Source organism: Rhinopithecus roxellana, chromosome 9 (assembly GCF_007565055.1).
Source record: "Rhinopithecus roxellana isolate Shanxi Qingling chromosome 9, ASM756505v1, whole genome shotgun sequence".
Classification (NCBI taxonomy): domain Eukaryota; kingdom Metazoa; phylum Chordata; class Mammalia; order Primates; family Cercopithecidae; genus Rhinopithecus; species Rhinopithecus roxellana.
In genome coordinates, this window is record NC_044557.1 from 24,581,066 (window position 1) to 24,608,503 (window position 27,438).

At 46.7% G+C, this 27,438-nt stretch overlaps 2 protein-coding genes across 3 annotated transcripts in view; one reads left to right on the forward strand and one right to left on the reverse strand.

Moving 5' to 3' along the window:
* Positions 1-14,049, forward strand: part of RBPMS (RNA binding protein, mRNA processing factor) — a 191,884-nt gene extending 177,835 nt beyond the window's left edge. Inside the window, exons 7-9 of the mRNA XM_010370886.2 lie at positions 81-150; positions 7,743-7,846; positions 12,439-14,049. Coding sequence (XP_010369188.1) covers positions 81-143 — 63 coding nt within the window. The 3' untranslated portion in view covers positions 144-150; positions 7,743-7,846; positions 12,439-14,049. The remainder of the gene's footprint in view (positions 1-80; positions 151-7,742; positions 7,847-12,438) is intronic.
* Positions 14,050-19,642: 5,593 nt separating this feature from the next.
* Positions 19,643-27,438, reverse strand: part of GTF2E2 (general transcription factor IIE subunit 2) — an 88,170-nt gene continuing 80,374 nt past the window's right edge. For both annotated transcript variants that reach the window (XM_010370881.2, XM_010370882.2), the window contains exons 7-8: positions 21,404-21,519; positions 19,643-20,161 (exon numbers count right to left, since the gene is read on the reverse strand). In XM_010370881.2, the coding sequence (XP_010369183.1) occupies positions 20,045-20,161; positions 21,404-21,519 (233 nt within the window). In that variant the 3' untranslated portion in view covers positions 19,643-20,044. The remainder of the gene's footprint in view (positions 20,162-21,403; positions 21,520-27,438) is intronic.

Genomic DNA, 27,438 nt, shown 5'->3' on the forward strand with positions numbered 1-27,438 from the left:
AGCCAAGCAGGACCCTCCGTGAGAATGGGGATATGCTGGGGAGCCCTGGCTCACGGCCTTCTCTCCACATGTCTTTTCAGATGCGCTGGCTCCCTCCCTCCGAGGCTACTTCTCAGGGCTGGAAGTCCCGTCAGTTCTGCTGAATACTATGTAAGTACTTGGTTTCCTGTGGAATGTGTGAAGCCCCTAGTACGCATCCGTACATGGTGGATGTGCCATGAATGCAGCTCTCCTCCTTTCTCTGCACCCGACACCTATGTACCTCCTTTGTCCATCTTTGTTAAACTCACTTGAACTACGTAGCGGTGCATCTTTTCCGAGAGGAAGTTTTCACCTAGGTATGGGTGCTAGTCTGTTTGAGTCTAACTTACGAAACCAGTACCTGGCCTCCCCACTTAGAAATAAGCAGCCAGTGCTAGTGTCTGTGGAACAGCTGTCAGAACGTTTTATTACGTGGTTGTAGTTCACCTGCTGCCAGCATTAAACCAAAACCTTTATCTACAGGAGGAGTCATCCACTCGTTTACACAGTAGTTGATTATGGGAGATTTAGTAGAATGAGTTTCCCTGCATTACCTCATGTCCAAAATTCTCATCATTCTAAAGTACCTCGTTTTCCTACCAAAGGTGCAGTGCACAGTTCCAGCAGGCTTTCCTTTAAGGTTTTCATCATGAAGGAAGCGGTATCCTAAATGGGCATTTTTGTGCCATTTTAGGCTTAACTTTGCTTCAGAGAACTACCAAATGCCTTTTCTCCATGTCTACAGAATACCAAATGCCTTCGGTAATTCAGAAATTCTGAATTTCTGTGAAGTACAAGGCACTGTTCTTCTAAACTCTAATTTAGTATGTGAATTTGGAGAGTCTAATACTTAGAGTTAAGTTTTTACAATGTTATAGTTCCACCATCAGCCTTCTCTTGGTTTACATAGTTCCTTCACGAAATAGGAAGGAAAATGAGAAGAGGAAGGGGCTGATCCTCGTCCTGTTAGAAATGCTAAAGAGATCATGGCAAACCTGTGTACCTGATTTTACAATAGCGTCATGGGTCTTTCCTTGGAGACCTTCTATTCTAAGATAAAAATAATTCGAAACTAGCGTTCCTTTTCTTTTTCCACCTTAATACTGAGTCCATGTGCCTTTGTTAGATCATTTGAAGCCATTTAGATAGACTCTTCTGGAGAGGCATTCTGTGGAAAGAACAGGCCCCTGGTCAACTTAGATTACACTTACGTGGAGAAATGTTTCAGACCTCTCACTACAGCTGGCCTTGCGCAGGTCAGTGCCCTGTCAGTGAAGAAGAAAGAAAGCATTGAATAAGATTTTTAAAAAGTGCTAGGGTTTATTTTATACAGGCAAGTCGCCCTGTTGACCTGAAGTCTCGGTTGGTGGGTCAGGTCACCTTCAAGATCTGGGGGGACTGCTGTTTGAAGTTCTCATCACACAGGAGGCCGGCCCTTTTGGATGAGCTCCGGTCCGAGTCAGAAGACCCCTTCTGTGTTCGCAAAGGAGAGGTCTCAGCAGACAGTAGAGAGATGAGTAATGGGCATGAGAGTGTCGGAAGCTTACAGACGATTCTCAGAGCAGCCAGTCATAGCCCAGCAGCCACCAGGCCATTCACGGCTCTTTCTCTGATGGTAGGGATAGGAAAGTTTAGAGAGAGCGCTCTGTGCTTCAGGACATCAGCATCAGTAAGCTAAAATTGTGTCTACTCTTCCTCTAACCCAACATATTTCATATTTTAACCCAAATACTTCATATTCAAGCGTAGCCAAATAATAATAGTTCTCAGGGGTGATCGCAGGTGAAGTACACAGATCCTTCCAAGGTCAGTGAAACAAATTTCTTTACCCAAAGATTCTCGGAGCCTTTATTACCATATGAACATCATGAATATTTAAGAGGAGGGGCTCTGGTACACAGTGTTCCTCAAGCTTATTTGAAACCAGGTCATCCTTTTTTCACGGAATCTTGGGAGACTAATGTTTCATGCTTGGGGGAACCATATCCTAACCTCTTAGCCAGAAACGAAACCAGAGGCTCCCACATATAGAGATCCTTGGATGAGTATTCATGTGTGATACTGCACATTAATCTGTGATGATATTTAAAAACCCAGACAATGTACTAGCTGCTTTTCTTGTAGCTACTTTTGTTTGTCCTTTATTTTGAAATTACATGTCGTGTGTGTGTGCGCAAAAGTACCCTTTTTAAATGGTAGTGTTAGGAAATGGTAATTGTCTCTTAAATGTCCAATGTCCTTTATTAGTTAACATTTCGTGATAGATAAAATGTTATTTTAAAATACTTGTGAATTCTAAAAGTTTGCTTTTTGAGAGAGACTTTTTTTTGCTCCAGGGAATACCATTTTTAAGCTATAAGACTATATTTTAGATATAGTCTAGGGTCTATGAAGTCCAGAATTTTGTAAGTCCTTGTTTCGTCTTTGTGTACCCATAATTAACTTTTAAGTACAGATCCCAAAGCCTTACTTATTTGGTTGCATAGGAACCTCTCTGTTACCATGCTGCCCAGCAGCCTTACAACTCCAGACGGCACTGTTCACACGGACCCTGCTGAGAGCACCTCCCTCTTCCATAACAGTGTGTGGAGCTCTCCATTGTCAGGCTGGTAGGGTGTTCAACTGGAGGTGTCTAGGATGAGGTAACTGGAAATTCTGAAGCACACAAGAGAGGGCATGGCTTGAAACATTGACCTGGCCCTCGGCATAAACTGACTGTTGAGGAAGTTCATGAAACCGGAAGAGAGGCCACTTGCCGAGCACATCTGAGAGCCAAGAGTCAACAGAGAAAGAGCAGCCCCCAGAGAGTGGAGAGGGAGCTGGAGGAGCAGGGGCGCCAGCCACTTCTGTCAGATGCTCTAGGAAAATCAAACGTGGTGAGAGAAGACCTTCGACTTGGTGATTTCAGTTGGTAGAGAAGTTGGCAAAGGATGCTGGCCTGGGACCTAAGGAAGGGCTTTTTTCCCCTTAAGAATTTATGTAGGCCACAGAGAAGACATCCATTGTGAAGCAGTTGCGTGGGTTCCAGTGTCAGAGATCCTGGGCTTCATTTGTATCTGCTCACCTAATTTTTTTCCAAATCATTTCTCACAGACCCTTCAGCAATGGCTACTAGAAGGATGAACAATTGCCCTCCTTTGGAAGTACGGCTTATAAAAGCCCTGTGAGATCGGAATAAGAATATGTAATGGGCCAGGCGCAGTGCTTCACGCCTGTCATCCCAGTACTTTGGGAGGCTGAGGCAGGTGGATCACTTGATGCCAGAAGTTTGAGACCAGCCCAGCCAACAAGGTGAAACCCCGTCTCTACTAAAAATACAAAAATTAGCCAGGAATGGTGGTGGGCGCCTGTAATCTCAGCTACTAGGGAGGCTGAGGCAGGAGAATCACTTGAACCTGGGAAATGGAGGTCGCAGTGAGCCAAGATCATGCCACTGCACTCTGGCCTGGGCAACAGAGCAAGACTGTCTCCAAAAAAAAAAAAAAAAAGAAAAAGAAACATATAATGTCTCTCGTGGATGAATCATTTGTTTTGAGCTAAGCTTGGGCCATGGGCCAGACTTCCTCAGAGCCTGTGGGGAGCAGGTGAGGAAGGAGTATGGATAATGGCGCCCATTATTCCTGCCCGCGGGAGAGTCCAGTCTCCCAGCCCATCTAAAGTTAGACCAGCTCAGTGCAGATCTATTATTTCAGCTCCTTCTAGTCTCTTGGATCAAGTCCTTTCCAAGATGCCCTATAATCCAAGCTGTGTAATCTTAGGCAAAAGTAAATTAGAATTGGAAACAGTGGTGCTGATGAGCTAATATAAACATTTTAAAACTATAACAAGTCTGTCAAAAAGGCCAAATGAAAGGCACATACCATTCATTGGCAGAGGCTCACATGGCTGTCTCCATTCAGCGGACAGGGCTTTCTTCCCCAGCTCGTTTTCCAGGCATGGAAAGAACAGAAGACGAGCAGGAGTTGCCGTCCTTCCAAATCCTCAAAGGCCAGGGCCTGCACTCCCAGAGGCCCTTCAAGGATTTTTCATTTATCTACTTGGACTTCTTAGTGCTAAAGAGAAATCAGTGACTAGATTAGAAATGTAGGCCGGGCGCGGTGGCTCAAGCCTGTAATCCCAGCACTTTGGGAGGCCGAGACGGGCGGATCACGAGGTCAGGAGATCGAGACCATCCTGGCTAACACGGTGAAACCCCGTCTCTACTAAAAAATACAAAAAATTAGCCGGGCGAGATGGCGGGCGCCTGTAGTCCCAGCTACTCGGGAGGCTGAGGCAGGAGAATGGCGTGAACCCGGGAGGCGGAGCTTGTAGTGAGCTGAGATCCGGCCACTGCACTCCAGCCTGGGCGACAGAGCGAGACTCCGTCTCAAAAAAAAAAAAAAAAAAAAAAAAAGAAAGAAATGTAAATAAGCACTTTATTCTCTAGACAAACATGTGTTGTGTCTGCTGTGTGCAAGATAGGAAAATGAAAAAACAGGCCTGTGCGCCTCAGGAGCTTAAGTTCTAATGGCAGAGAACTGTGGACACATGTACAAGAGAGGGAGTTACTGCACACGATCCAGCAAGACCAGCCTGCTGTGAGGACAGCCAAGGTGAGAGCATGTACAGGCCATGTGCATGCTGTCGCTGTGGCATAAGCAAGGCCATCAGGAGAGGGGTGGTCAGAAGGGGACAGGGTGTTACTGGTGTTTTAATTTGCTCCGCCTCTTGCTGTCAGGATGGTGTTGAGTCTGGCCACAGGCTATGTCTGCATCACTGGAGTTTTGCTGATGGTCCAGCCATGTGCCAGAGAGCCCAGAATACAGAATCACCATTGAAAATAGTCGGTTTCCCAGATACAGTGAGAACAGGAGAGCATGAGCAATGTTGCTGTCACTCCTTACGTGCAGTCAGAGCGAGGCAGCTTTCCTTGAAGGATATTCAAATAAGAGTTGAACTGTTCATGAAAGGGAAGAACCAGCGTTGGGGAGCCAAATGGGATGTAGGGGGAGGTCTTCTTTCAGGACTCTTGAAATTTTCCTGGCCATGGACCAGGACCAGAGCCCAGAAATTATAAGCACGTGTTGTTACAGCCTCCCCAAATTGGAGAAGGAAATGGCAAGAGAGAACAGAGAACACAGTGGAATTTGGAGCTGTTTTAACCTTCTCTTCCGTTTTGGGTGGAACGGCCTTGCCTGTCTTTGGCCGTGAGCTTGGAGTCATCCTCAGTGGAGCCCCAGGTGCTGGTGCCCAGGCGGAGCTTAGAGCTTAACAAGGAGGAAAGGCACTGGGGCTCCAGAGGCCCAGACAGCTGCGGTGGCTCCTGCTGTCACCCTGGCCTCCCCTTAGAAGAAAGCCTCGTGTCCATGTCACGCTGTCACATTGCGGTGCACCCAGCAACCAGTATGAGGCTGTGAGGTCTGCACATCACACCTAAGGCTACTAACGCCATAAGTGTCCGTCATACTTAAGGCTAATACAGTGAGCAGCTGCAGTGTCTCAGGGAGGAGATGGGTAATAGGTAATCAAATAGACATAATAGTTTGGGTGGTGATAGTATTCAGGAAATAAATAGTAAGGCCAGTAAGCAGCTTAGTGCTGTGTGGTGGGGCCGGCACTTCTGGTGCCTTCTGCTTCAAGGTAGCAGAGCAGTCAAGGTCCGCCTGAGAAGGTAACATCTCAGCAAAGACCTAGAACTTCACCAGCTTTATACGGGGTTTCTTTGTCAGAACACACTCCTTTAGTGAGGTCTGGAAAATATTTAACTCCTGTAATCTTAAAGTAAATGGACTGGAAGTGCGGCAGGCTTGGCTCCCATGCGGCACTAAGGAATCACTGGGAGAGCGCGGGGCCCTCAGAGACCTTTCTCCACTTTCCCAGTGAGGAGACGCAAGCCTGGTTCTGCGATTCCTTCCAGCCCTGGGGTCTGTTACAGTTCCCATCTGAGTTCTACAGTTGGGGTAGCCTGAAGACCCCCCATGCTGCCAGTCCTGTGGACGCGGTGGGTGCCCCTCCAGCCACCACTGTCCTCTGGACTGTGCCACATCACAAGCACCAAGCGCCTCTGCAAACCACGTGACAACCAAACGCAATGAAAGTTGCAGCTCCGCCAACCTGCTCCTGCCCATTGTCTGTTTTCTGTGGATCTGTCTGGAGTCCTTGGAGACTCCTGAGCATGTGCATCAGCAGAGCTGCCTGACTCTTCCCTGGAAGAAGTTCAAAGAGGGCAGCCACATGCTCAGACCAGGCCATGGGGCCCGGGGGCTCGACGACTCCTGAGAGCAATTCCTGGCTGGACTCTGGCTCATGTCACTGCCCCACTCCAGGGAACCCCGGGGGTGCAGACAAGTGTTGTTGGGGTCCCAGGAGCAGGTTATCCCCTATGCTCCTGGGGACATGGAGGAGAGGGAGGGTCCCAAGATCCCAGTGCTTGTAGGAGTCGCACTGATTAGCTGAAGCCCAGAGACTTCTTAATCATCCTAAAAATGCAGCCTCCCGGGAAGCGTGGCATGGCTCTGCAGCTCTGGGTGGCTCGTGCTCTCCCTCCCGTGTGGACGGGGGCTGGAGACGTTGGGTGAGCTGATAGGTTTCATGTGCAAAGATAATTATTTTCCTGTTCTCATAACCCAACTTTTACTAGGAAACTAGAATCACATCTAATGTTGTATAGTGAAGCTCTGGGGAAAATATTTTCTTCCTTAAATCGGAGGAGAGAGATGTCCTAGGGAGGTAGTCTTCAGGCTCACCCTTGATTCCAGAGCTGGGTTTCAGCACAGGCAGTCCCCTCCCCCTGAAGAGTCCTGGTGGGGCCACTCGGAGGTGCCAGCTGAGCCAGTGCCACCTTTCTGGGGAACCCGGACAGTATGCAGCAGCGCGTTATGCGCTCCAGTTCTCAACGCCTCGCATACTGGACACGGTCTGTCTGCAGTAAGGGAGATCTGAGAAACGCTAGTGGGAAATAGACCGCTGGTGTCCACATGCAGGGAATTGGGCTTCCTTCCCTGGCACCAGAATCCTTGCTGTAACCAGCTGGCTCGGGGACAGCTGTACCTGCAGGAGGAATATTAGAAACCGATTCTTTGCTGGGTCTTTGCACCTTCGTATTTCAAAATTCTTAGACCCTAGGGAGTAGCCAGATGGGTTCACAAATGTGCATCCTTTTAGTTTTTGTTTTCCAGGAGGTGCTTAGAGCAAAGTTTAGTCCTTGGTGCCTGTGTCAGACAGGGATTTCTTATGGCCTTGGGCTGATCAAAGCTGCTGTGTTTCGAAGCCTCCTGGAGGCAGTTGTTTCTGGATCTTGCTGTGTGGGGGCCTCAGGTCCCAGCCTTTCCTCTGCAGGGCTTTTGGATGGTCCTCGGGGTCTAGGCCACAGCCCTTGGGATGCAACCACAGGGACGTGGGTGCAGAGTTCTGCTTGCTGGGCCCGCAGCCTCCTAGTGCACCCTCAGTGAAGAGTTCACATGCTTTTCTTGGAATGTCCTTCCTCGCTGGCCCCCAGGAGCATCCTCTCACTTGCTCCACCAACTCCTCAGTGTGTTTTCCTGGCTGAGAGCTTTTCATGTTGTATATCCAAGGCCATCCTGCAGCATCCTCTCGTCCTCAGCTCAGCAGCAGAGGCCTTTGATCTCTTTTGTCATTGCCTCTCGGCTCTCTGCCCTCAGAGCAGGCCGGTGTTCAAGACCAAGGCAGCCCCAAGTGGAGTTTACTGTGCACCGTTAACGGGTGATCTTTCTCCATCCCAGGTCCCAGGTGTGTGATGGCGGCTGCAATCTGTCTTGTGGGTATTAATGCAATCTTCAGTGGTGGCCACTGTTCTCTAGCTGTTCTACAAAACTGGAGCATGCTGGTGAGTAACAGAGTCAGGGCTGAACCAGCCCTCAGAGGGGCGGCATGGCCTGGCCGGGGTACGGAGGTGTTGGCCAGTGTGAACACATGGGAACTGTGGGCCTCTGGGGGTGGGGTCAGGCATTCCAGGTGCTCGTGTCCCTCTACCCCGGGTGATTCTGCCCGGAGCTCTTTAACATCTGCTCCAACACGGCCTGCCGAGAGAAGGTCATCCCAGGACAGCAACTAATATATTTTTAAAGCGCATCACCCCAGTATTTGGGTACCATGAACACGTGGCTGTCCAGCAGCACCTGGAGTGAGGGATTCCGCCTAAGGAAATGTTACTGAAATGAAGCTTTTCCCTTTAAGTGTCACCTTTTTTGGGGGAAATTAATCATTTTGTTGGAAATCTGTTTCAGATGTAATGTGTATATCCCCCCATCTTATTAATCCAGTTATACTGAGTATGATCAGCCATTTCTTGATGACTTGGGGACACAGGATAATTACCCTTGGGCATGACTGAATCATAGATTTCTCAGTGAATTTCTCCAGACTGTGGGCCTTTTAGTAGGTCATGATTTTTTGGTGATCTGTCTTTTCAGTCGATATCACCTGTCACTCCTCAGTTCGTCAGCTACTAGCAGGAAATGGAGTCTAAAAAAAAAATCCTCATGTAGCATCCCCAGAGGTGACCTTGCTGCTGGGTCTCTGGAAAGCCTGGCTTAGAGCTGCAGGAACGCCAGGGGCAAGTCTGTGGCGGTTTATGGCTCAGCCTAAATAAAGCAGCAGGCTGCATCCCTCTGAGGGGCCTATAAAAAAAGATGGATCCGAAAGGAACAAGATTCCTGCTACGGACAGAGAACCAAGCAGTTCTGGCCAAGGAGGTTGGACCGCATTTGAGGGGCTTAAGTCACTTCATACTCTGACGGTACCTCTCAGTGCCGACCCAGGAGCAGGCATTATTAGATGTGTGCTCCACTGGGGAGCCTGCCTCCCACCACCCCAGGCAGCTTTCTGATAGGGAGCTGGATCCTGCACTTGGGGCGTTTTTCCCGGGGCGTCTGTTTCTTGCACTAACCCAAGCTTTTTTCACATACGGCAGCCGGGTCTATCCCACTAGGCCCACCACCTTCTAGCGTGTTAGCTGTTCCTTTTGCCATGGCTCTTAACAGTCATCACTCACGCAAACTTTTTTAAAAGACATGATTTTATTCTTCCTCCTGGGGATATTTAAAAGTCAGTTAAGCCACTTACACATTTTTTTCCACTTAACGCAAGTTTTGAATGCTGGTTAGATGTCATGTTTTTTTTTTTTTTTTTTTTTTTGAGATGGAGTCTCGCTCTGTCATCCAGGCTGGAGTGCAGTGGCGCGATCTTGGCTCACTGCAAGCTCCACTTCCTGGGTTCACACCTTCTCCTGCCTCAGCCTCCCATGTAGCTGGGACTACAGGTGCTCGCCACCGCACCCGGCTAATTTTTTGTATTTTTAGTAGAGACGGGGTTTCACCGTGTTAGCCAGGATGGTCTTGATCTCCTGACCTCATGATCTGCCCATCTCGGCCTCCCAAAGTGCTGGAATTACAGGCGTGAGCCACCGCTCCTGGCCGATGTCATGATTTTTAAATGCAGCAAGTCAACCAAAGTGTCAGCAATGCAAGGAGCAGGGGAGCTTTCCTGGCAGGCCATGGAAGGGCCTAGTGACGGAGGGCAGGTCTGGGTCATGGTCCTGGGGCAGCTGAGGGTCAGGTTGCAGATGCCCTGGATGTGCCTGAGAGCGCGGCGGCAGCCAGCGCGGAGGGGCGCCGTGGCCTTCTCAGCACCTTCGCCCCTCCGCGCCTTGTGTTAAGGTGGAGCTCACCATTTCTTGGAGCCTTCCCTGGGATACAGGAGCAAGTTTGGAGGGCGCTTTTCTCTTCCCAAATCTGAGGTCAGACGACACTGCTTATGTGACCTACCCTGGTAGAGCAGAGATGGGCCACTCTCCATGGCCCCAGGGCTGGAGTGGAGCTCCAAACTGCAGAACACTGTGCCCCCAGGGGCTTCAGAGATCGTGAACTTTTTCAATGACATGTTTGAAAATCTCTAATACAAATTTTATCAGTGCCTGATATTTTTGAAGATGATCCTGACAGGTATTAAATGAAAACTGAAGCACTCTTAACTAGGAACCTTTGCCACATGATAGTCCATGTTTGTTTGGAGTTGGGGGGAGAATATTCCTTATCTGACTTGGTAATGAGGAATCGTTGGAAACTCTTGGGAAAGGAATCCTCAGGAATTAGGTCAAGGAGCCACACATAGATGGATCAAGGGAGTCTTTCCTCTGGGAGAACAATCTCCTAAGGCACTGGACCAAGACCCTGACTGGGTGCGAAGAGACGGCAGTAAGGGGCAGGTAGCGAGCATCCTGACCCCAGGCCCATCTGCCCTTGCATTCTGAGTTCTAGCAGAGACCCGAAATGCAGTGCTTTAGAATTGTATAATATTCCTTAAGAGACCAGGAGACATTCTCCAGTGTCTTCAAACTGGGACTGTTCCCACTTACCTGAGATAAGGAGCTTTGCTTCCTGTCTTGACATCCCATCACCTGTATGTCATAGTCGGCCCCTTCCAGGAAGACCCCGCAAGGAGAACCTGCTCCTAATCAGAGCCTTATGCGTTCCCAACCCTGACCCCGCCATCCCTCCGCGGGGCTGTGTTCCGGGATGTCTTTGGATTCTGTTTAAAATGTTCTTAAGACATTCCAAGGTTTGAACTCCGCTCCTAGCTAAACCTCTTCCTTGTTTACAGGGACTGAAATAGCCACATTTTGACCTTCTGTTCAGTCTGGGATCATCTGTGGTAGCGTGACTACATTCCTTTCCCATACGAGGATCTCATTTACACAGCAGTTATGGAAGGGCCAGAAAACTAGACTTGCTCCCGCCCTCCTCCTGACCATGTTCCTTTTCCCTTCAGATTAGCTCTCCTAGGCAGCCATTCCGCCTGCTCAGGGGCCGAGGCATTGGGAAGCCGTGTGGGTCATTACCTAGGAAAGCTGGAGGCGCCACATCCCCCTCATCAGGGCCAGGCCTACCCATGGAGGGCTCAGGGTGCCCCTGGGCTGGTGTGCAGAACCCAAAGTGGATCCCCACCCTTAGTTTCCTGCTCCCAGGCCAGATGTCATCAACCCCCAGGGGCCCGTGTCTCGGTGCCACATGCCATAAATGACCCATCACTTCTGTTTCGTGTGTCCTGCAGTCTAAGTGTTTGGAGGGTTTGCATTTGGGCCACCTGCAAGTGACTGTGTCTGGGGTTTCAGGAGGAGGAGAGGGTCTCAGGAAAATAATGTAAGCTCATCCCTGTGGAAGCCAAAGTGGCCTGGTCAGTGAGAACCCCTGCGAGGAGCTTAGAGGAGGAAGCCCTTAGGCCAGAGAGATCGGAGGCGTGAGTTCTGAAAGACAGTGGGGCCTGTATGTGCTGAGGGGACTAGAACAGAAGAGAACAAGTAAGAAGAGGCACAGCACGCTCTTGCTGAAAGTAGCCCGCGGCCAGGCTTTTGAAGGCCTTGAAGGATGTGTTAGGGATTTGGAAGCCATTGGAAAGATGAGGTGGAGAGTGATTTAGGAATGTTGTCTTGCTGCCTGAAGCAAAGTGGATGAAGATTCAAGGTAGAAGCACACATCCGCACAAGCGGCCCTAAGATGGTGATGGTGGAGTGGAAGGAGCAGATGAGCCGAGGACAGGAGATGAGGTCGGTGTAAAAGGGCAGGGACGGGGCAGGGGTGCACAGGGATGAGTCTGGATTGGGCTGCCTTGAGGGCTGTCTACAGTAAGCATACTTAAGCGGATGTGCTAGAACTATATGAAGAGAGACAGGCAAGTATTAGCTTCCCGTCACAGAGAAGGTCTGGAGTATCCATGGCCCGCTGTGGAAAGCTCTGACTGGCCTGCCCCTGCTCCGCTGGCCGTTACTACTGCTCTCCACTCGTACTGTCGTCCAAAAACTGGGAAGTGAAAAAGGTATATTGGGTCACAGGTCAGATCCAAGTTGGACAGACTTGGTTTGTATAGAAAGGAACATTTACAAGCTCATCCCGTACACTGTTTCAGTGGTCACCTAAATATTCCTATTTCAGGACTTTAAACACATTTTCCTACATCTAACTTGGGACATTGAGATAGGTTATCAGTAATTATCTGTTTTTCTTTATAGCCTCTTTCCACACACAAATAAGCATCTCCCTGTACAAAATTCTAGCATATGCTGAGCTGATTGCCTTCTGCATACACCTTTTCTACAACTTCTCAAACGTGTGAGACATGCTGGTAAGATGGCAGGAAAAGAAGTGACTGAGTAATACAATATAGCTGAGATGTGTTTCAAGAAAACCTCTGGGCCGGGGTCGGGCTCTGTGAGTGGGAGTCAAGGACTTGCCCCGTGTATCTAATCAAGGTGAGACCACTGACACGTGTGTGTGTGTGGTCAGTAAATATGTTATATACACACATCTGCACACTGTCATCTAAGCCATCCGTTCTCCCATCCACAGCATCTCCAGGACGAAGCCATCACAACCAGGGAGGGGTTGACACCTGCCCTCCTAACATGTTTTCTTTCTGTTTCAGGGTTGAAAAAAACCTTTGCCCAGTTTTGATCCCTTCAAGACTTTGCCACAGCCTCTATCACACATCTGTTTTTCTCGAAGAAAAAATATAATAAAAATGTTTTACTCTTTTACACTGTATAATTGTAAGAAATAGCGTGTTATTTGTGAATGCATGGTTTGAAATTTCTGTACAGTTTGGAGATATTTTCAAACAAAACGTAAGAGAAGTCAACAATAAAACCAAGAAAAGTGAGTATTTTTATACCATTTTAAGTATGCTGGGATGGACGATCTTACACTGGGTTGGATCACAGATTTTGTGCTTGACTTTTGAATGCTTGTAATTAAAAAGATCTATTTTTTTCCTCTGAAATAAGTTGCATGTTTGAGGCATGTTTCCAAATATCAAAATTTCCTGAATTGTATTGTGAATATATAGAAATCTGTGCCTGGCCGAAGTCCAGGGTAAATTAGTAGCGTGCTGGTAGGTGTTAGAAACAGAACTGTTATCTGCAGTGTTAGGTCTAGGATCCCAGTTCTAGTAGGACAGCCCTGCAAGACAATCAACCAGAAGCCTCCAGGAGCTTCTACCTATGGCTTATTCACAACTGGGCAAGAAAACATCGTTGGTAAGAACTGCGGAGTGTGCCCTTAGAATGCCCTGGCAGCTCCAGCTGTGACTGTATCAACTGTGTGCCAACTATGAGTTTGTGCAGTTTTATGTTTCCACTCTCCTGTATGTGTAGCCACTCGATGCCTAACCCACCTTCCACAAGCCAGCCCCGCATCCCTTTCCCCCGGTGGAAGTGCAGAGCCTGCCTCACTGGTAAGGGAAAACCTTGGCTTGGGAGGCCAGCCCTGGCCCATGAAGGGGCTGGCTGTGCCCAACCCACTTGGCTGCAGTGGGCAGCTCATGTGTCTATCTCCAAAGTGATGTTTGCAAAACATTGGCTGAACTGAGCTGGTATTCCCAACTCTTGCAGCACTAGGCCAAACCGACCACATCCCATGAGCCCCCAGATGGCGTCTCCTCACTGTGAGACAAGATGCCACACCACACAGGAGACAGAGGCAGTGGGCATTTGGAACCAATTCTGTTCAGACTTCATCAAAGCCAAAGTCAGTCTGGTGTTGTCAGCTGACACATCTCCAGAGTTCATGACAGCTCAACCTCTCCCCTTGTACAGAAGCCATTTGTAAAACCACATTGACCTAAATTCAGCTGCCAAACACAATCACAGTCTTTCCTATTGATCTGCTCAGCTTATGTTGAAAATTTCAATGTCATGATTACATGGTTGGTTTGGGTTTTTGTTTTGTTATTTTCCATTGGAAATAAAGACGTCAAGAAGCTTTTAAAGGTCACCACAAAAAAACCAAGGCTAGGAGTGAGGGGCTCTTTCTTAGCGTTAAATAAGGGGAAAGGGCAGTTAGCTCGGGGACCTGTGATGGATCCACTTTGGTGTTCAAGGACCTGCTTATGCCCTCAGTGCCACTCGGTCTTGGTGAGATGCCTGTGCTCCTCTACGGCAGACAGCTGCTTCTGCACAGTCTCTTCTGCTTTCATAACTGTTTAAAGGTACTTTTCTATTGTCATTTTTTAAAAATAAAGTGTTTATTCCAGCTCTCACACCATTGCTTGACAAATTCTTTTTTAGCAAGACCAACTACATGTATCCCACACTGCAGACAAGAGGCCAGCAGATTTCCTTCCCATTTTCAGGCTTCGGCAGAGCTAAGCATTGGCCATTGAGCTTAGGCACAAAGAGATTAAAGGAGGAAGCAGACACCGGGGAGAGCCAGAGAATAAGCCTGCAAAGGCACGACCACAGCAGCTGGTGAACAACAATGACACCAGAGGCAGAGGGACCTCAAGGGAGGTCCCTCATCTACCTCAGCCTACAAAGCTTGACTCAGGATTTTCTGAGTTACATTAAAATGTCACTTAGGCATTCTGCTGCCTTAAATATATCTTATGCCAAGCATGGTGGCTCACACCTGTAATGCCAACACTGGGAAACTGAGGCAGGAGGCTTGCTTGATCCCAGGAGTTTTGAGACCAGCCTGGATAATGTAGCAAGACCCTGTTTCTACAAACAATTTTAACATTAGCCAGGTGCACTAGGACCTGTGGTCCTAGCTACTCAGGAGACCGAGAAGGACGGACAGCTTGAGCCCAAGAGGTCGAGGCTGCAGTGAGCCATGACTGCTCCACTGCACTCAAGCCTTGGCAGCAGGGCAAGACCCTGTCTCCAAAACCATATTTAAAAATAAAAAATAAAAAAAAAATAAGTGGAAAACCAGGCACCAATTGCCAAGACAATCGTGTTTTATATACACTCTCACCACCTCTTTTTCCCCCAAAAGAAGAAAGCAAAAAAAATAGTGCTTACGTCCAAGCAGTGGCAACAACCACTACTGAGTCTTGCTGGGCACTGAGATGACTCGCAGTTAGGCTCTCACAGCCTGCCTGCAGAGGGGCCCAGCCACCAAATGCAGGCTGTGTCCACTGCCTTCTAACTCACGTAACTAGAAGGCCAAAAGCTTTCCTGGGCCCAGGCTTAGAAGGCCACGCCAGCATGGCTCTCAGGCCGGCCTGATCTGCCTTTGGTCCACCTATGAGCTCCAACTCAGGTGCCAGAGATTGGCCAAACAGCTAAGGAATAGAGGCTAGTGAGCTCTTAAGGGGCTCTGCTGCCTCGGCACTGCCCAGACTCCATCCCAGCCAGTCACTGGCTGAACACAGTCACCTATGATTTTTTACAGGAGGCCTTGGGATGGATGAGCGCTCCAATCTTCCCCATGCTGATGACAGTCATTCATGATGTGCAAGTGACAAGGCTGGATGGCATTTACTAACCTAGTGTGACCTCCAGATACTATTTCCACTCACCAGTCAAATACCAGCTTCATTAGGGTCTGTGCAAAGTTATCTTTTTTGTCACTGTTGAACAGGAATGAATGCAGTATGTCTTTTGGAATCAAGAACTTGGAATAAGAAAAAGGCAGGCTGTTGGCTCTTGCTCCCATGCAAAATGTCCCAATTTGTAGGCTCCAGAAAGATGGTAACTAAGCCCATCTTTTTGTGTGATTACCAAATGAACCCTTCCTTGTTAATGTCGAACTGATGTAACTATAAAAGTGGCATCTGAAATTAAATACCATGCTTTCCATGTCTATAACAAAATGACAAATTAAAGGAATTTGAAAAGAACAGTTCACAAAATGAACATTATACTGCCAATTAATCACACCTGTGCTTCAGACTCACTTGGACCCAGGGCGTGCGTGTGTGTCCGCCTTACTTTCATGGACTAGCTTGCAATTGTTACTGCCCCATCCCTCCCCTGAATTCTGTGTTCCAATAGACAAGAATTCTTGATCTCTGTCAAAGTGACATAAAGAAGTTTTTTTTTTTTTTTTTTTAAAGCGACAGGGTCTCACTATGTTGCCCAGACTGGAGTGCAGTGGCAGATTCATAGCTCACTTGCAGCCTCAAACTTCTGGACTCAAGCCATCCTCCCGCCTCAGCCTCCTGAGTAGCTGGGACTATAGGCACATGCCACCGGTGCCCAACTTCAACTAGTTGCTTCTGAGCACTTTGGGCAAGACATGATGTGTGCTAAGAATATGGACAGGTTCCCAAAAGCACTCTCACCCACCCAGTTGGAAGGTTCTGGCACACAGTTGCTCTCCTCTCCAATTCTTAAACCATTCTCTCCACACCCTCAGGCATAAAACAACTTTACAGCCTGCATAGAAAACCAAAGAATATTCATTACCAGCGAGGTGTTATCTGAAACACTCATCCTCAAAAACTGCCTCTCCTAAAACTCTAACAACTATGATACTGAAAAACTATGTTGTCAGCAATTTGATCAAGAGCCCTAAACTAGGAAATTTCAATTAACTGCCACTGTAAAGCTATGTGTCCCTGCTGCAGAACATCCCAGATGGAACTAATATTAACTCTTGTGTGAACTGGCCTGGTTCTGTAGCTACCCGGTCCTGAGAGGTGCCAGTGCGCTGTGACAACTAGGCCCCTCTGCAACTCTCCAACGAACCTGCCACTTTCCTCTTCCTGACCCTCAGTTCAAACCACATTCATTCCTACTTGGGGGGTGGGGGAGGAGGCAGCTCTTCCTACAAACCATCATAATTTGCTGGTAAATATAAACAAAACAGTGAGGCCTTCCATTCTCCACTGTTCACATACATCTCACCTATGGACGATCTGAGGGGAAGAGAAAATTCGGGTCCTTGTGTTCCACTTGTCCAGCTGAGAAATTCTTGTGGAACTCTGCCCATGGTCGTTAATTCCAAGTTAGGAACTCGGGCCAAATGCTTAAAGTCAACCCAAACTTCTGAGCAAAAGGAAGGCCTAAATGCAATGAGAAATGATGCACAAGTTTGTAAATAAAAGATTTACCTGGACAAAACAGTGCTTTTTTCTTAAAACTAGAACACAAGCCTTGGCATGGCGGCTTGGTAGGCACTTCAAAACCTCACAGTCACTACCCACGAGACAAACCTGCTCTCGGCGCTTCTAGAGCTGGTCCTGCCTAAATCGGTCTCATCTTCTATGCCTCAGAAAATCACTATTAACTAAGAATCAGGGAACTGATAAACCAAATACCCTCGTCTCACAAAACCGTCCCCACTCAGAATCCCATTCTGCTGCTAGAGATTTCCAACAGCTCACAGATGAAGCCGGGGCTGTCCACTCGCAGTCCCTTGAACGCTGGGGCTAGGAAGGACGGGATGCCCCCCGCCGCCTTCCCACTAAGCCTCTGCTCAATAGGCGTCAAGTGCCGCTCTGTCCGCTGGGTCCCACCATCATCCGGCCACATTTACAGGCTGTGACAGCAGCAGCCGAATGTTCGGTTTTTACACTCTGTCCAGGCTTGACTACATTTCTCTTAGCTATCTCCTAAAAGCCTCACATCATGGTGATGAATTATAGATCAAATGCACTGCCGACTGTCATACCCTCTTAACTCACCCAGCCGTGCCATTCCCACGTGCTTCTAAATGGACAGCAGAGCCAGCAGAAACAGGCAGAGGGGAGAACATGACTTCAACTTGGTGTTTCTGGTGGATATGTTTTCAGACACCCAGAAGAACTGCGAAGAGACAGCTTTCTCTGTACAGCATCCCTCAGAGATGCTGCAGACTTGGTTCCAGGCCATCGCAATAAAGCAAACATCACAGTAAACTGGGTCACACAAATGTGTTGGTTTCCCAGTGCATATTAAAATGTTTATGCTACATGATAGTAGAAAGTGAGCAATAGCATTATGTCTTAAAGAACTCAATTATATACTTTAATTTTAAAATGTATTATTGCTTTAAAAAATGCTAACAAAGTGAGCACATGCTGTTAGAAAAACGGCACCAACAGATCTGCTCGAAGCGGATTCCCACAAACCTTCAATTTGGAAAAGAAACTCCATAGTGTCTGTGAAGACATATAAAGCCAAGCACAATAAAATGAGGTGTGCCTGTAGTATGACCGTCCAACACAACTAAACTTCCATCAATGTTCCCACAAACACTGTATCCTCCTCAACACGTCCCCAGAGGATGCAACCCAAGTACCTTGAGATGGGGTACACGGAGGATTTGCTCTTCCATTAGTAGACAAAGTGGATCGAAGCTTAATAAAAGAAACTGTAAGTGAATGAGATAAAGCTACGGAATTTTGTGCGTACAGCAATTCAGTGAGTCACTTCATTTTGCTAGATCTTCATTTCTGAAATGAGTTTTAGACAAAATAACTGACATCAATTATCAGGTCAGCCCACGAAGTACAGTTGAGCACAGGCATTGCTGGAAGTCACAACCAATACACAACTGGCGGTAAGCACCTTACCACAGAGAGGGAGGCCCCGAGGCCCATCTCCCTGCACAGCAGGTGAGATGTCCAAACTGCACTTCCAGACCTGGCCCATAAAATGAGATGGAGTGTGGAGATCACAAAAGTTGGTACCTACCTGGAGATGAGCTAACTCTAGATTTTTTACAGGAAAGCTAGTTTCATGCCGTAAGATATTAAAGCTCTTCCTTACCAGAAAAAAAGCTGATACAAAGCAAGACAGGCTGTATTTCCTGTGTTCTAAATTATCGTGGGAACCTCAGTTACACCCTCTCCTGCCACATTTTCGAGCTTGGAGGTAAGAAAGAGGTAAAGCAAACAGATGGCGCTGTGAAGCGATGAAAGGTAAGAAAAGAGAAAACAGCTGAAAAAGCAAAAGGGCTCCTTGACATCTGCACAAAGCACTTCCTGCTCTGGGTTCCCATCACGCCTTTTCCGAGAACCACCACCTCGTTTCCTAATCCACTACTGTCCCATGCTGTGACGGGAGGACCATGACCACTAGCGCAAAGGACCACAGCAGAACATAGAGTGCAGGTGAGGAAAATGCGAACTTCACCGTGAAAAGCAGGCATCACGTGAATTTCCCGTGCGTCACCCTCACTCCTTTAAAGAACACTCACATATTTGATAATGGCTCTCATGAGCTGGGCCAGTGACAGGGTGACAGGGTGACAGAGGGCATCTCCACCAGAAGAACCTCGGTCAGGCCACATGAGGGTGGGGACGTGGTATAGCTGATGTTCAGGTTGGCAAGGAGATTCTACCCAGGCTTGCCATTCTGGAATTTACCAACCCAAGAAGCTGGACACTGATGCTTTTTTTTTTTTTTTTTTTGAGACAGAGTCTCGTTCTGTCACCCAGGCTGGAGTGCAGTGGCACCATCTCAGCTCACTGCAACCTCCACCTCCCGGGTTCAAGGGATTCTCCTGCCTCAACCTCCCAAGTAGCTGGGACTACAGGCGTGTGCCACCACACCCAGCTAATTTTTATATTTTTAGTAGAGACGGGGTTTCACCATGTTGGCCAGGATGGTCTCAATCTCTTAACCTCGTGATCCACCTGCCTCAGCCTCCCAAAGTGCTGGGATTACAGGCGTGAACCAGCTTGCCCAGCTGGCACTGATGCTTCTTTTTAAAAGAAAACATTAACAGTGACATCCAGCACATCTTTATTGCTCAGCTTGCTAACAAGCAGCACACCTGTGTTCCAGTGGCTGAAATCCATGTACTCAGCAACACAGTGCAGGCTGCAGGCTTCATCACATCCCCAGCATGTGACCTGTGGAAATCAGAGACCAGAGCTGCTTCCTGCCATTTCCAAGAATGAAACAGAATTCACTAACATCTTAAAAATCCTTCTACAATGATTTTATTATAAATATGTTATTTTGGAATAAACAAATACTGCATTCAAGACTATGGGCAAACTTGCTCTAAAGTAACAAACGAGGAAGAAAGGAACCAGGAACCATTTAGAAGTGAAGAAAAATACAGCAAAGACACCTGCATGCCACACACAGCGCCTTTCTCCCAGGGAGTAACAGGTTAACAGGGAACGTCACATTGCCCATGAGCCCATTCTACTCAAATAAGCTTTGAGTTTGGTAATTTGCACTTGTTCTGTAAACTGAACTGCTCCTCTCCGCAGCCACAAGCAGCAGATGGGAAGACTGTCTTCAGACCCCGAGCATCAGCAGGAACGCTCTTGATTGTGTATCTGTGACTCTGTTCCAGGGCAAAGCTGTTCCCTATTTGCCGGAAGTAATGTCAGAGTAATCCTTCAGCACTCCAGCCAAGTGTTCGTTATGAGTCTTAAAGCGTCGCTTTTTCTGTGAAGCAGGCTTTTTCCTTCTCTGAATAGGGGCCTAAAGAAAAAGGTAAAAACAGTTAGAAACCACAGCTGCTCCGAGGGGTGGTGTGGTCAGGATGTTCTGAGCATGACCAGATGCCAGCAGCTGAGGATGCCGGGTCTGGACCCTGCTCCTGCTCTGCCGCCCAGCAGCACACGCAGGGCACAGCACACGCCCTGACCAGACCCCAGGCCTCTGTTCCCCTGAGATGCAGACGCCATCGGAAATGAAGGAGCAGGCACAAAAACCTATCAAAACGATTCTAGGCACTAAGTCAAACAAAAGGGGCGGTGAAGCCCTTCAGCTGTCTCTGTCATCAGGTTTAAAAACGTATCCACCATTACCGATTTTAAAAAGATCTGAAGAAAATATGGCAAAATCCTGAGAAAGGAGGGGCACATGAAGGTTTGTAATATTCTCTTATTCTTTTCTATATATTTCAAATATTAGCATCACATGATGAAAAAAATCAACAAATAAGACAATAATAGGAAATCATGAAGGGCTACAATTACACTGATTTGTGGAAAGAGATTGACAATAAAGCTTCCCTTTTGGTGAGTCCTAAAAATTCACCCAACACATATCCCCACCCCACACCCCAGAAAGACACAGGTGACAAGCTACAAAGCATGACGGTGGACAAGGAAAGCAGGGAGGGGCACAGCGCTGCTAACAAGGGTGCTGGCAAATCATCCCCCCGGGCTTTGTTCTTAGACTACAGATTTTATTTGCTGGTACAAGACAATGTAAAAGTCATCATTTAATGACTAACATCCCGTGAGCGCAGGATTTAGAAACTATACAGACAAAATATCTGGTTCCTAAGGGACCTGAAAGTCACGATGGCAGAACCAGGCACCAGGACGGCGAGGCTCATAGAGCAGGGGAGGGCCCCCCGTTCAAGTCTGAAAGGTTGTGCAGATCAAGGCGCAGCCTCCCTTTAAGAATGAGGAGAAGGGCCTGTAGCAGCTTAGAGTCGGAGGGTGGGAAACACGCAGGCCCTGGAAGGTTCCATATGGCTGGATCTCAAGAGCAGGACTGCTTGGGAGGAGCTGGGTGTGGAAAGGCACTCACAGGCCTGGAGCAGCACTGAAGGCAGGTCTGCAGCCCTGCAATACCTTAGATGCGACCTGGGCTGCCCACACTGAAAAACAATGGCAGGGAACGACTCCCGGCTCTTCAGAGGGCAGAAAGCAGAGCAGGCTAACAGTTTCCAGGGCGGGGAATTAAGCTGCTTTGCTAGAGATTACGCACCACTTTCTTTGGTCCAGATTCCTGCATGGAAGAAATACCCTGTCGCTTCAGATATTCTTCAATTTTCTCCTCGTCCATGGAATCCACAGTGACACTCCTCCACAGTTTCTGAAATTCTGTACCAAAGAGACACTAGTTATTTTACAACACATTTTTACAAGCTACAGCATCTTGATGATCAAAATCCAGGCTTCAGTGTTATCTCCTCTGGATCCAAATGAGCACATCTGAGATGTCATCATGAAACAAGTCAGGGCAAAACATCCACGTGTGGGACACGGTGCAGGGAAGGGCCTGGAGACAGAACTGCACCCACGCAGCCCCCGACAGTGGGGTTGTTTCTAGAGGCCGGCAAATAAGGGCTGCTGCGATGGAGCCGCCCTGCTTTTCTGGGGAGCAAAGCTGTCGACACCCTCCTTTAATTCCTCTATTTAGGGCTAACAGCTTAGTTCCTGCTCAGCTCCCCTAAGCATGATACACTCATTCCTCTCTCACTGATAATAGAAAATAAGAAACGTGGAGGGACATGGGAACCTAAGTTTCACAGAAATGAGGTTATTCAACAATTTATCTGCAAAAAAGACTACTGGAATCAAATAACCTGGGAACTGGTGACAAAGGAGGCATGAAAGAGAAAGGGGGGGTGGCTGAAATAGAAGCACTGTCTACCCCCGCTCTGTAACACAAGGAGAAAAAGTCCTGCCTGCATCTTGTCTTCAGAAACCTGTGGTCCCTCTGCCACATTTCTGCAACCAAGAGAGACCACAATTGGGAAGCATCCCAAATGAACATAATTTACATCTTACATTCTGCTCCTGAAGACAGGTTCTGATCACTGGTTTAATTATCAGCAGCTACTTTCAGACACAAAATCCTAAGACTTACGCACTCAGGAATGAAAAAAGGAAAAGTTCTCTGAGCCCCGAGGCTTCACAGAGCCTCCCGCTCACAACTGCCCCACACGCTGAGGGGACACACCTTCCCTTCCTTTCCTCCCAACCCAGACCCTCACCCGGCACTGCCCTCCTTTTCTTCCACAGCCATGAACTTCCCACGGTCCGTTCACAGACGATAAATGAAGTAGGCACCCGACACTGTGCTGGGCCAGATTTCTTTCCTTTCCCACTTTCCTTCCTCCCTCCCTTCTCTCTCATTTCAGTACACGCTGCATGAAGCAAATGATGCCCACACAGGCAGGACTCTGGTGATACTGTGGAAATCTGTTTTCTGCCACCTACCCTGAAGCTTTTCATTGCAGGTGACCAATGGTAAAAGTGGCAAAATCTACTACAAATAATTCAACCTGAGCCCAAAGTTATTTAAATCCAAAATGTCTCTAAATAAGATTTTTTAATTTCCATAGACACATTAGGGGTTCTTTCTACATTACGGGTTCTACACACTCACTGAACGTTCATCTGCACACATTATGGACATGACCTGATAACTGTGTGCATGATTGTCTCAGCCTCTGTAAGCTCCTTGAGAGCAGGGAGCTCTATTTCCATCTGGTTTCCATGACATTTGGCACTGTACCTAGCATATGATAGGTCCTCAGTGATTTGGCTACTGAATGTATGAAACAGCATCACTGTCTACTACAGCCCAGACATCAATGATTTGACTACTGAATGTATAAAATACCATCATTGTCTACTACACCCTAGATGAGACAGACTGTTTCTCTTTTTTTAAAATTTATTTATTTTTGAGATAGGCTCTAGTTCTGTTGCCCAGGCTGGAAAGCAGTGGCGCAATCTCAGCTCACTATAACCTCCACCTCCTGGGCTCAAGTGATCCTTCCACCTCAGCCTTCTGAGGGGCTGGGACCCAGGTACACACCACCATGCCCAGCTAAGTTGTTTTTGGGGGGCTTTTGTGTAGAGATGGGGTTTTACCATGTTGCCCAGGCTGGGCTCAAACTCCTGAACTCAGGCAATCCACCTGCCTCGGCCCCTCAAAGTGCTGGGATTATAGGCATCGAGTCACCATGTCTGGCCTATATTTTTCCTTTTACATTTTTAAACTTTTTAAAAATAATTTTACACTAACAAAAGGGTTAAATGAGTACACAGAGTTCTGATATGCCCTTTACCCAGCTTCCCCTAATGTTAACACCTTACATAATTGTATAATTATTGAAACTAACATGGACATATTACTATTAATTCATCAACAGACCTTGCTGAAACTTCACGAGTTTGACCACTGATGCCCTTTTCCTGGCCCAGGATCCTGCATTCACCTGCCACTTCTCTTTGGTCTCCTCCATTCTCTAAGTGTGGCCAGTCTTTGTTTCCCACTAGTCAGCTGTTTTATAGAAACTTCCATTTGGGTTTGTCTAGTATTTCCTCATTACTAGATTGAGGTTATGCAATTCTGGCGAGAACAACACAGTAACAAGCCTGTGCCCTTCTCGGGGCACAGTAGCAAGCTACATAGTGTCAACATGGACCCGGGTAAACACAGACCATCAGGCAAGGTGTTATCTCTCAGGTTTCTCTGTCATGAAGCTATCAGTTTTTCCTTTGTAGTTAATAATTAATTGGAGAGAGATTTTCAGACTATACAAATACCCTGTTTCTCATATTATCACTAATTTTATAATAGCATCCATTGGTAGTGCTTACCTACAAAAATGATTACTTCTAAGTACCTACTGGCAAATTATATCCAACATTCCTTCCATGTGTACTAATTAGAATTCTACTATAATAGATCGGGCACGGTGGCTCATGCCTGTAATCGTGCACTTTGAAAGGCCAAGGAGGGTGGACCATTCAAGGTCAGGAGTTCAAGACCAGCCTGGCCAACACGGTGAAACCGCATATCTACTAAAAATACAAAAATTAGCTGGACGTGGCAGTGGGTGCCTGTAATCCCAGCTCCTCAGGAGGCTGAGGCAGGAGAATCACTTGAATCTGTAAGGCAGAGGCAGCAGTGGGCTGATATCGTGCCACTGTACTCCAGCCTGGGTAACAAGAGACTCCATCTCACAAACAAACACACAAACAAACAAACAAAAACCAAAGAGCTGCTCTTTCTTCAGTTCACTTTTTGTTTGTTTGTTGAGACAGGGTCTCACTTTGTCACCTAGGCTGGAGTGCAGTGGCACAATCTCGGCTCACTGAAGCCTCAACTTCCTGGGCTCAAGCAATCCTTGTCCCTCAGCCTCCCAAGTGGCTGGGACTACAGGCGTGTGCCACCACGCCTGGCTATCTTTCGTATTTTTAATAGAGACAGGGTTTCATCATGCTGCCCAGGTTGGTCTCAAACATCTAGACTCAAGAGATCCACCTGCCTTAGCCTCCCAAAGTGCTGGGATTATAAGCCTGAGCCACTGTGCCCAACCTCCAACTTGTTTTTCAATTATTTAATTTAGCAGAGACTCGTGGATATTACTGTATAGATTTATATCTACATATTTATTACACAGATGACAATCCATGACGATCAGTATTTATTTTGTGGTTCAAACATCCCAGCTCTAATCACTAAGATTTCCTTCATGTTGGTTCCTATGACCCTGACTTGTTTCCTTTTTTTTTTTTTTTTTTTTTTTTTTCAGTTTTTCTTCTTTCTCTCACTTTCTGGTACTAAAAGATGTTCCAGGCTCATCTTGTATTTCCCCTCATTTGGAATCAATCATTTCTTCAAGGATTCCTGACTCATTTTATTATAGAATGGTATTTAAAAACCAAGATCTACGTATTTTGGGTTTTAAAAAAATAGCAATCTCTTTTTTGAAAACAAAATGATCAAGGGACATCAAATTTAAAGGCAGACACTTCATTATGGCAGAAGACGCCAAGTATCATGAAAGTCAGGCACCCTCTAAACTGTAAGGGTAAATAAAATCAGAACTGATTTAGAAATCTACTCTCAGCAGGAAAGAGGAGAAAACAGACTAGAATTTAAAAGTTCAGATTTGATCCTTTCATTTCAAAAGACCCTTGTCCCACATGAGTTAAGAATAAAAAACTGTGTAACTGCCATAGAAGGGAAGAAAATGAGCCAACTTACCAATGAGGCTTTGCTTAAAATTCCCAAATAACACACTCACATTCTGTCTGTGCTTAGCCCTTTCTTGTAAATGCAAAAGTAGCACAACAGTGTGGTCCAGGCCTCAGAGCCAGACAGCCTGGCTGTGACCTCAGTTACCCCATTTCCTGCACAAAGTGGCACAAGTAACTTAATTTTTCTCCCTCCATTTCTTCATCTATAAAGTGAAGATAATAGTAATATCTGCCTCGCTGAGCACGGTGGCTCTGTAATCCAAGCACTTTGGGAGGCCAAGACAGGTGGATCACCTGAGGTCGGGAGTTCAAGACCAGCCTGACCAACACGGAGAAACCCCATCTCTACTAAAAATACAAAATCAGCTGGACGTGGTGGCGCATGCCTATAGTCCCAGCTACTCGGGAGGCTGAGGAAGGAGAATCGCTTGAGTCCAGGAGGCAGAGGTTGCGGTGAGCTGAGATCGCACCACTGCACTCCAGCCTGGGCAACAAGAGTGAAACTCTGTCTCAAAAATAGTAATATGAATAGTAATAATAATACCTGCCTCATAGAATAGTGAGGATTAGAGGAGTTAATAAAGCACTCAGAATAATGCCTGCAAATGAAACAACATTATCTACACCTATTACTGTTATCATCAACATCTAACACCCATCCTCATTTTCTGGGTGCTGGTGTTTTTAATAAAGGCGATATAAAACACTGAAAAAGAGGATCGGCTACTAGACACAAAGTGATCTCATTTATGTAAAGTAGAAGAAACAAAAATTCTACAAATTTCTTAAAAAGCAAAAACACATACATATTAAATACATCGTGAAGATGTGACAAATACACACCAATAGGTATCCCCAGAGAAAAGAATATAGTTTACTTACAGAATTTTCAATTTTTTGCTCTACAGACTTGACAAAGGTTTTACTAACAATATGCAGAAATATTTGTGTATTGCTAGTATAATATTTCAAATAACCTAAAAATAAGGAGGATCATATTAATAATAATTCACGCACTTGCCACTTTTTCTCAGCCCCACATTAGGCTGTGGTGTTCTAGTGTCAGCATTCAGGTACATCTTTGCCATTTAAAAAACAAGGTAGGCCAGGCCCCGTGGCTCATGCCTGTAATTCCAGAGCTTAGGGAGATGGAGGTGGGAAGATTGCTTGAGCCCAGGAGCTTAAGGCCAGCCTGGGCAATATATCGAGACCTCATCTCAAAAATTAAAAAAATCAGCCAGGCATGGTGGTGCTCGCCTGTAGTCCCAGCTACTCAGGAAAACGAGGTGGGAAGAGAGCTTGAACCCAGAAGTTCCACATTGTGAGCTACAATTGTGCCACTGCACTCAGCCTGGGAGACAAAGAGAGACCCTGTCTCCAAAACAGCAAAACCAAATGCAGAATCTCAACCAGCAACACGCCATGCCTTCCTCCCTTTTCCTTTAACAACAAGTGTTATTAACGTGACTTTTTATCCTCAAAAGTGTCATTATATCCACTTTGCAGTTCCAGAAAATAGGACATTTCTCGATTTACCTCACCTTCTAGTGATCTTACATTTGAGAAACTATCAAAATAATTTATCTTGTGTGCTACAAAGAAAAATGCACCCCCACCCAAGATGTCCACATCTTAATCCCCAGAACTTGTGAATACATTACCATATATGGTAAAAGAGACTTTGGTGACTAAGAATCTTGAGATGAGGAGATCTCAAGATTTGGATTCTGAGTTGGATGAATTAATAATATTGTTAAAATGTCCATACTATCCAAAGTGATCCACAGATTCAATTCAATCCCTTTAAAAATTCCAATGTCATTTTTCACATAAATAGAAAAAATAATTCTAAAAGTCTAATGGAAACACACACAAAAAAACTGATTAGCCAAGGCAATCTTGAGCAAAACAAATAAAATTAGAGGTACCACACTACTTCAAACCATATTACAATGCTACAGTAATCAAAACATCATGGGACTGGCATAAACAAAAGCCCCAAAACGAACTCATGCATTT